This window comes from Phaenicophaeus curvirostris, chromosome 4, assembly GCF_032191515.1.
Source record: "Phaenicophaeus curvirostris isolate KB17595 chromosome 4, BPBGC_Pcur_1.0, whole genome shotgun sequence".
In the NCBI taxonomy this organism is placed as follows: domain Eukaryota; kingdom Metazoa; phylum Chordata; class Aves; order Cuculiformes; family Cuculidae; genus Phaenicophaeus; species Phaenicophaeus curvirostris.
Window position 1 is genome coordinate 31,816,959 of NC_091395.1, and position 10,205 is coordinate 31,827,163.

A 10,205-nucleotide genomic window follows, 5' to 3' on the forward strand; every position below is an offset into this window, starting at 1 on the left:
CCTGCCCCCGCCATCAGTGCTCGACTTTGTGGCCACATATTGATGCACAGTCAGGGAAGGAATAATTTTTTGATTTCTCAGCTGTCTACTCTATCTCTTACAAGGCTTGCCAACTCTGTGCAGTTCCTCTGATTCTCACCCCAATAATTTCTTGGGGGGGAAAGTCACTGTACAACTGAGAAGTCTTTTAATATATCTTGGTAACCTCTCTTGCAGTGGCATGCAGCACTTGTAACAAGTACTAGGTTCAGATTCACCTGCTCAGCTTAGAAGTCTGACCTTGAGGAAGAAAGCCATGATATTCTCAAGTCCTCCTCCTGCAATCCCTCCTGATACTGTAGAGCTCCCAGTGCACTGTGGTCCTCAGGAGCAATGTGAGAGTGTCTCAATGAGTATGAGAGGGGACGCAGTAGGTTATGCTGGGACAGGAGAAACTGTACACCAACAAAAGGTTTTGGGGCTGCTCCACTGGGTATCCAGGCAGTGGGGATTCCTGCAGGATGCAATACCAGCCTTCACACTGATGGCTAACATGGTGGTTGAGAAGTACCAGCCACGTAAAAAAATGGCTCTCTGACCTTTCCTTTCATGAGTTGAGCTGTGCTGTTGTTAGCCATGATAAATGAGTCTCAAGGGAGTGCTTGCTTGTGCTCATAGTTGCTGTAAAATGTGATAGACTTCAGCATTTAGTGATGCTCTGTTAGGGAAGTGGCAATGTAGGCACTTCTGATTTGATCCTTACTGTTGTGTTAGCCTAGATTTGCTTTGGCCTCTGCCATAGTTTATAGCAGGCATCTTAAACTGGGCTGAACTATGCCCAGGTAGCTGGAATGGCGACCGTGTAGTAGCTGAGAGGAGCTGAAATGGAGTCAGATTATGGCCACCTTCTTGACTCTCTGAACGCCCATGGCATGCATCTTGTGCTGGGTTCTAGGGTGGGATATTCAAGGTCAGCAGTGCTGTAACTGTGTCACCCAGGGGTTCTTCTGCATAGTTTCCCTAGCTTTTATGCAGCCAGAATAGTGTGGTGGGACTGGGTGTGGGACAAGGGAAGTTTCTAAGACTTTATATCTGATTAGGTCATTCTTACAGATTGCTTCAAGCACTTCATGGGCTCTGTCATCTAATGATATTTGGTTAAAGTCATGCTCAGCCTTGCAAAGGTTTATTAAGCTTGTGCACTAAGGGTTTATGTACCTTCATGGTAAATGCTTCTGTATTTTAGTGGTTATCCTGCAGCATGAATACACAAACTAAAGCTATTATTTATTGGTGACATTTATATGATAAAGCCTATGCGTACCAGTAATTTTGCTTATAAATCTATTTTAATGTCTTTTCTGCTTTGTGTGATTGTTTGCAGTATTGAAAATGCTTTTTCTTGTGATATGAACTGTCAGAGGCCTTGATTTTTATGTTTAGAGTAGCATTTTCTTATTTTCTTTAAAACACCACAGTCTTTTGAAAAGACAAGAAAGCTGCCTGTAATTTACTTTTTAGAAATAAGCCATAACAAGAGAAAAAGGTTGCATTAGAGCTAGTAGTATCATTCTGATTAACCTCAAGGGGAATAGAACAGTAGACCATAACATGCTAGGCTAAATCCTTATTGGCATGTGTAAAGTAGAATACTTATGCATATTAAAAATGCCATTAATGTAAACTCATTGGCTGGCTAGTGACAATGCTTCTACTCACAAAAGCTTTTAACACCTCTTTGAAGTCTGTTTTATCTGTTCAGATACAGTTTGGGTTTTTCTCCTTGCTGGCTTTAATTAGTGTGTGGGTGGTCTAATTTGGTTGGTTATGATGATCAAAATTCCTTTTAAATGCCAATTTCCTGGATATTACGATTTTAATTCCGTGAAAACAAAAGCATTGGTTCCTCCTTTTCTTGCAGGACCATTCATCAGCGTAGTGTTGTCGAAGCTGGAGAACATGCTGGAGAATTCCTTGCATGTAAATTTGCTGCTTATTGGGATTATTACGCAGCTGGCAAGTTATCCACAGCCTCTTCTTCGCTCCTTTCTGCTCAACACCAACATGGTGTTTCAGCCTAGTGTGCGGTCACTTTATCAGGTATTTGACCACAAGCATTAGTTGTGCCTTTTGGAACAGTATTTTTGGTTTCTCAATAAAATTTATGTTAGCTCTTTTCAGTCCCACCTGTCTGAGAGCCTTTCACCTCATTTCAGTGTTCTAATTACATTTGTGCAAATAACCGCAAATTCTGCATGACCACAACTTTTGTTGTAACTATTTTAATGCAGGTAGAGAAAGCCTGAGTATTCACTCTGTGCCCGCACTGGGAACAAGGGAGGAAGAAGTAATTGTTACTGTTATTTTGGCAGGTGCTGTCATCTGTGAAAAATAAAATTGAACATTTTGCCTCCATTGAAAAAGACTTCCCAGGTCTTCTCCTTGAGGCCCAACAGTACTTGCTTTTTCGTGTGGACTTGTCTGATGCTGCAGAAGAATTGTTAACCAAAGGTAAACATTAACCACATTCAGAGGAATGCTGAAGTGACTCACTGGTTAGTTACCTGTTTTGTTTTCTGCAGCATGATTAAAATTAGGTGTAGTGCATAGTTAATATCATTAACTAGATGTACCCTTCTGACTTTAAACTGATGATGCTCAGTAGGCTGCATTATATGGATCTGTTTGGATAGTCTTTGCTCTATAGAAGGTTTTATTTGCTACACAAAATATCTGCTTAAAGGAGTAACAGAGCCAGCTCTTGGCTTGCTGTCAGTTTGGCTGTAAACAAACTTGCTTTCAAGGCATGAGGTGAGATGGCATATGTGCATGATTTCATTTTATTTTTAGCTTGACCTTCAGCTACTCATTGGCTCTCTTTTGATAAATGTTAGGGAGGACAGAAGTCCAGAATGAATTGATTTCTGCAACAATTGAATACGGCTTCTTATCATGGTTTGGGCTACTACTGAAGGAGATAGATATTAGCCAGGAAACTTTGAATGTGCTTTCTTGAATGAAAAGCAAAACAAAACAATGAAAAAGGGTAGGGTGTGGGTGAATGCAAAAGCCAGGATACTTCAAGAGCAGCAGGGAGTTAAGCAGGTATGATCCCAACAAAGCCAGCTTTCCAGGGGACTTCTGTAGCATCTGCTGCTTCTCAAGCAGTGCACACTACACCTGTCTTGACAGTTGCTGCTATTTACACTGCCTTCAGGGAAGCTATTGAAAATAAACAAAATGAAGGATCTTAGGTTCTAACTAAGAACTTTCCAGATACAGTCAGGCAACTGGTACAATTTGGGCTCTGCCATGGGGATGTGCTCATTCGTTGCTTGCTTTACAATCCAACTTCCCGTGTGATGGAAATATGTCGAATTTGGTGAGGGCAGTGACAGTAGTGATGTCAGCAACAAAGGTCAAACGAGAGTGCATTTACAGGTGTGCACTTAGTCATCATTGTGAATCATTAATAATCACCCACTCGGCCCACACATCTGTGAAAGTGTTGAAACGTTTCTAGGATTTCCAGAGGTGTGGAAAGTGGGACTTTTTACGTGCCTTTTTAAGTGTGTTTTCATTTTTGGGGGCTCTGAATAATAATTTACCTACTTTTTAGTCAGCATGGTATGTATTTCTAAGGTTTGCAGTGCATGTAGTCTGTAAGATTATGATCTTGCCAAGGCTGCTTCTCAAAGAGATAAGTCTGTGGGAGGTGCCTGTGGTAAAGAAATGGTGTATTGCAGAAGCTGGTAGTGTTTCAGGCTCTACATTCTAATGCCATAAAGTAGAAAGATCTGCAGTTAGATAGTACTGTAGTAGCATCTGGGAGATGAGATTAGGTGGCAACATTCACTGTATTATTTTCAGGTACTGTCAATAAGAATGTTTATATAATGCATTCCCAATGACATTATTTTGTGCTTCCTATTTCACATCAGTTTTCTTCTATGGCCTCCAGAATTTGCCAGCTTGACTCATGGTGGTCATTATTTGGGAATTTGAAACAATGCTGCTTAGTCACCCTGCTGGTAATATTCTCTTCTGTGTTGTGGCAACTCCTGTAAAGAAAGCACCTCTTGACAAATAGACAGAGGGTAAATGAATGTCTGGATAACTGCAGACTTGGTTCCCACAAGACTGGTGATGCAAGTCATCAAACTGTAGTCCTAGGGGCAAGTTGGCTCAGTGGTTCATCATCCCACAGTAGCCCATTATTTTGACCAAGAAGTACAAGGTAGGAATTGCTACACTTATGGTTAATGAGAAGGGGGGGGCAGGAAAGGAACTCCCATAGGATTTCTTTGCTTTAGCTCAAATGCCACCTTTGAGCACTGTGGAAATTAGCTGTTCTGTGAGGGTTTTTTCCACCAAATGGAAGTGGTGAATAACCCCAGAGTGTTCTCTGTAGGTCTGTGCATAGCTGGCTTCCTACAGAATTCATGTCTGAAAACTTGAAGCCAGACTTAGTGGGGAGCACAAATGTAAACCCAAAATATTCCAGAGAATTTCCTTTCTCTTGATAGCAGTGGTCCCTGAAGGTGTTCCAGTACAAATGGACAATTTGTTATTTTCTGCTTGCAGTAGTATTTGATTTCCTTACACAGTACCTTGGGTTCTGGTTAGGTATGTAGAGCTGTCGTCATGTAGATCCCATATGAAATGCTGCCCTTCTTTCGGTGCATTGGTAACAGTATCTCCAGAGAACTCAGTTTCTCAGTTGCGTGATTCAGTTTGCATCCTACAAAGAAATGGGCAGTCCTGTTCGAAGAAAAAAAAAATCAAAATCTCTTGTCCCTAGATGAGCTTTCTGTGCTTTTTTTCTTTTCCTTTTTTTTTCTTTTAATTTCAAATAAGCAGTTAAATCTAAATAAAAATATTTTCAGGGAAATGTATCAATTCTGATGCTTTTCGAAGGGAAGATTTAATTTTTTAAAAAGTAAAAAAGCCGTACTAGCATTCTGGTTATACTGGCTAAACTATTTGAAAAATTAAAATATTGATTATGAAACATTTTGGTGTTAGAAAATCTCAAAAGACAATCTTCAAGGCAATCTCAAAACTTTATCTTTTCATTGTGATTTATAATTTAAGGTGTTTTTCCTCCCACAGTCAGAATTTTCCACAGAACTGAAATTCCTGTACTCTCTCTCCAGTAGATAAAAAATTTGTAGAATAACAGAATGAATGATTGATAAGTCTGGAGTTGGAAAGGTTTTCTGAAACTCAAGAGAAGTACAGCCATGTTAGATGATTAAGATGAAAATTTATTTCAAGTATTTGGAAGTGTATGGTCATTCCACGGTACCTTAGGAGAACTACAGGAAAGGAACAAAAGTGCAGAGCTGTTGAGCACAGGGATTGCTCTGTTCACATTCATCTATGAGTCCTCGCGTTAGCTACTTGGAGAGGTGTCAGAAAAAGGGTGGTGTAATCTGAGACTCAGATGTTTTACCATAACCTGCATACACTTTAAGGGAAACCTCTTCTTAATGCAGCACTGTAGAATTTGGTTTCTCTGCAGTGTGTGAGCTAGTAACAGTCTTTTTTTTTTTTTTTTTAATTGATTTACTTATACAGCTCCTGAGAACATCCGCTTGTAAGTTACACAGGTTTTTATCTGTCTTCACTTCTGGCCTTAATGACATCTTGTGGCAGTGAGTTCTGCAGGTTAATTTTTGTTTGTAGAGTATTTATTTCCATCAGTGTTAAATTTTGTCACCTTTTTAGTTTCACTAAATTAATTATTGTCTAATTAAAGTGCAGTTCTGCTTCAGGTTGAAACAAGGAGCCATTTATTGAAACCTAAGTGCTGCTGTCACTGTAATTCCATGCATTCTGATGCCTGAGCCCTGATCCTCTGAACTCTGGCAGCAGAGATCATATAGCAGAGCACACAGTGTTTTTTGCTTGCTCCTTTTTTTAATGTTTAGTTGCTTTACAGGGAGTTAAAGGTAGTAAGGGCAGTTGGCAGGGCCTACAGCTGTAGAAAACCCAGATCTTCAAATGTTTTTTCCCTTAGTTTCTAGCTTGCTTCAGACTCCCATTGTGATGTGATGGCTCAGCCTCAAACCTATTTACACGATGAATCATGGGGAGAGGACAGAGAGAGAGAGAGGGAAGTAAAGTCCAAATGATATTTTGATCTGAGGGAGAGCTAGAGCACAATATCATTTAAATTGAGAGAGTAATGCTGAGTCTAGATGGGTAGATATTGTCTGCTATTTCAGAAGGTAAATCCATATTACTCTTTCCCTTGACTCTTCTTCTGCCCACATATTTCTCTCATCAGAGCCAGAACTGAGTAGTGCATATAACCTGGGGAAAGATGGCTAATAAAAAATGCAATAGAATCAAGCCAGGTAGAACTTTAAAATGTTGAATTAGTGGAGCATCTCTCTGCATGGTCTGAGCACTGCAAACTGCAGTGCTGAACGCAGCCCTTGTAAACTGGGTTGTACAAATACTGTGTGCTTGATATGCTGAGTCTTTTTTTTTTTTTTTTCCCGCATTTTCTTTTCACTCCTCTCCTTTCTGACTGTAGGTAACGTCCAGCACAGCAGCAACGCAGGGAAAGGAAGAAACCTCTCTGAAGCTTACCCAGCTGTACTCCAGCCTTTCCTGGGGCAGAAAGGAAAGAAAGGCCTGACTCATCCCAGCCTTCCTGTGCATGTGAGGAATGCTGTACTCGCAGCTGCCCTTTTCCCGGAGTTCCTGAAGGAGTTGGCAGCTCTTGCCCAGGAACATTCCATTTTATGTTACAAAATACTAGGGGATTTTGAGGATTATTATTAGTGGAGTTTTTTTTAATGTATTTTAAAAAAGCTGTTGGAATTTCAAGAGGTTTTTAATGCAAAGCTGCTTATAAAAGAAGGTTATACTTCAATATTTCCTGAAAATACTTGATTTGGAGAGGGAAGAAGGAGGCAAAATGTTATTCCATGTTACCTTATATTAGGCCTTATATTTCCCTCTATGCTACATAATTTATTCAAGAAGTTTCTGGTACTGCTCTTACTGCAGCTTCCTACTTAATCTCCTCCTCTCTATGCTGCCACCCTTCTTTGGAGTCACTGCTTCCAGTTGAATTCCTGCAACAGGCACTCATAGGCTGGCTAAGAGAGACAAATATTTTAGCTTTTTCCGTTCCAGAAATACTGTTCTGGATAACTTGTCAGAGACAGTTTGTTTGAAAAATATTGCCCTGTGGGGACAGATCAGGGTATACAAATATACGCAAAATCTGCACAAACCCCCTTTATGTGAAGGGTTGTACTTCTTCATGTCTTTGTCCTCTTCCTCCTATTCCTTCCCTTTTCCCTGAAACCATGTTCTTACCAGCCCACATCTGAAGCCTTCTTTTTAAGTAGCGGCCCAGGATTTTTCAATTCAAGTGATCTTATGTGTATTAAACCCATGACTTAGCTGAAAGCAGGTGCTGGAGCCTGCACATACCATGTTGCCTTATGGTGCAGATTGATCTGTAGCTATCAGCTGTTGGTCTTTGAAGTCAAATGAACTGTGTAAGTGGATGTGGATTGCAGACTGCCTGGAATTTTCCTTGCAGTTTCTCAGCATTATTTGATAACTGCTATGTGCTACCTAAACTCTCAAGCATGCCTTGTTTAAGAAGATTTGCACAAAGTACAAAACAGAATGTTTCTATGCAAGCTGTAATTAGTGTGTAGTTTGTTTTTATGCTCGCTTCAATAAGCTAAAGAAAGGTATTAATTATCTTTCAGTAGTATTAATAGGACAGCAGGCTGGTTTTGTCTTTTTTTGTTTTGTTAATGAAAAAGGTTGGCTTGCTCCTGAAAGCTGTTCTGCTCTACTGTTCATTTTTTGGTTAAGGGAAAGTTAAATACTGTTTGTTTACTTTTAATTTAGGTTTTGACTTTTCCTAATATTGCACTTTTGGGATCGTGAGGGGAGGCCCAGATTCACCAGCTGTAGAAAAGGAAGGAGTAACAGGGAAGGCTGTCTGCTGGTGACTAACTGCTTGAGAAAATTCTCTTCTGTGAGTAATGGGCTTCATTAGAAGAACCCAAACATGATGAATTGGTGGATCACCACTGCATTTTGTCTTATCTTAGTAGCGTAATTGTGCTTCCAGTGTGCTGCAGCTGGCTACATAAAGAGGGGCTTAGTTCAAGAAAGCTTTAAACCCCTTTGCCCAGGGAAGAAACTAATGGTGACTCCAGGAAATTTGAAGAAATGGAAATTGGAAATAACACTTGCATGCATTAGTTTTTCTGCTCATTGTAATTCTCTAATGTGGGATGCTGCAGTTAATCACATCCTGGTTCTGAAAAAACACGCTTTGTCAGAGATTGCAAGGGAAAAGAACACTTTCAAAGCAAAAAAACCAAAGACACTCCAGAAGAGTCTAATTAGTTACAGGTGAAATTCCTGTGGAATTTGCAGTGCAATTTAAGCTCCTAAATCCTTTAGATGCTTCTGAAAAGCTGTGCTTTAAATCTACAAGCTGTGAGACACATTCTTTGTGTCAGACTGCTGTAGGGTATTCCAAAGAGAAGAAAATCCCAATGTGCACCTCTAAAAAAATCACGTTAAGAACTTTTCTGGGTCCAACTTCACCAGTTTGCTATATAGTGGTGGCTGGGGGTCCTATTGCTTCCTAGCTGATGCTCTGGTTTGCTTTTACTTCCAACTTGACTATTTTTTTAGGCACCATTGCATTGCCATCCTGTAAATCACCTACTGAGCTCCCAATGGCCCATTTTCACCTCACAAGCTTGCTTGGAAGCTGAACCCAAGGCTTTGGGCTTTTTCTTAAATTTTTGTTAGCCAGGTTTAAGAGAGCTTTTTTCTCCCCCCCCCCCCCCCCTTTTTACTCTGCATTGTTATTGTAAATGGGTGATGAGAAAATTAAGATTACTTTTTTTAAGCTTGTCCTAAGACATGGGACATGGTGGGTTGTTTTCTCACTCCTCTGTTCGTGCTCCCACTGTTACCTGTAGTGCCGTCTCACGCTGAACTCGCAGGCCTGGCCTGACACGGTTCAGTCATATCGTGTGTGGATTGCAGGGTCAGGTCTTGCTCTGCTCCTCACCTCTTCTGGTGGCAACTTTATGTGAGCAAAAGAAAAAGTACCAAATGAGTGCAATCAGCTGACTTCTAATGGTTCAGAAACAAGTGCTGAACTGCAGAAGCAATCCAATCCTTTTTCTGAAGGACTTTTAAAAAAGCAATGAAAAATATTTTTTTTTTTTTTAAGTGAAGAATTGTGTATACCAGTGCTCAAGGCAGTGAGGTTACTATGTGAATGCTCCCGTCCTTGTTCTTATTGTAAAATAAGAATCTTTATTTGCTGGTTAGACAGGATTTCTTTTGAGACTGTTAATTTTAACTGGTGTTTTCAACAAATGTACAAAATCATGGCAGTTTCACCTCAGCGGGTCTGTTAAGCTACGTGGGGATTTTAAAATTGTGGACTGCTCAAAAAAGCGTCTGTAAATTTGAGGAAGGGGAGGATTTACATCATAAGCTGCAGTAGAGCTTCTGCTCTATATCCAGTAGGATAAATTCAGCCCTTGAAATCTGGAATCATGTGGAAGATGTCTTGCTGAAAGGTCACCACTGTGTGTGTGCACAATGTCCCCTTGTAAACGGCAAATCTGTCTGCCAGCTCCCCCAAGAGAAGGAGGAGGTGGAGGAGAGCAGTGACCCTGGCTCAGGAATGTAAAAATGATGATCTTATATATATGTAACTTTAAATAAAGTTGGTTCCTGAGTGGGATCAGACTTGTAGCTGTGTCTGAGTTGCGATAGTAGTGTAGTGACCAGTGCCTAGTGAAAAAATAGTGACAGGAATTGCATCTTCCTGTCTTCAAAATGTAGAACCTGTGATTTAGCTTGAAAACGTTGATCTTTTGAGATTAAATACCTCTTTGTGCATAAGTTCTTCAGCCAAATGCTTGTTTAATAAGCTTCTTCCTTCCAGTTAGGTCATGTGTTACCCTGTCTGTCACCAATGATAAATCTTTTCCAAAACCCCTCTTATGCCTGTGGTCCAGGTGGTAGGCCCTCAGAGGACACAGCTGCTCTTTCCCAGAGTGAAGAAGTGCTCTGTGATATGGATTTCCCCACACTCATGTGCATATATGTGTGTGTGTGTGACACCAGAGCAGTCCCTCTGCTGTGTGTTGCCTCAGCATCACTCATGAACGAATTGTCTTGGCGTTGGCAGATCTATTCCAAAGCCT

General features: G+C 40.5%; 1 protein-coding gene across 2 annotated transcripts in view; it reads left to right on the forward strand.

Annotated features, from left to right (window-relative positions):
- The window catches only part of FHIP1A (FHF complex subunit HOOK interacting protein 1A), a 95,860-nt gene extending 86,112 nt beyond the window's left edge, over positions 1–9,748 (forward strand). For both annotated transcript variants that reach the window (XM_069855697.1, XM_069855698.1), the window contains 3 exons: positions 1,901–2,079; positions 2,352–2,490; positions 6,524–9,748. In XM_069855697.1, coding sequence (XP_069711798.1) covers positions 1,901–2,079; positions 2,352–2,490; positions 6,524–6,774 — 569 coding nt within the window. In that variant the 3' untranslated portion in view covers positions 6,775–9,748. The remainder of the gene's footprint in view (positions 1–1,900; positions 2,080–2,351; positions 2,491–6,523) is intronic.
- Positions 9,749–10,205: the final 457 nt, after the last annotated feature.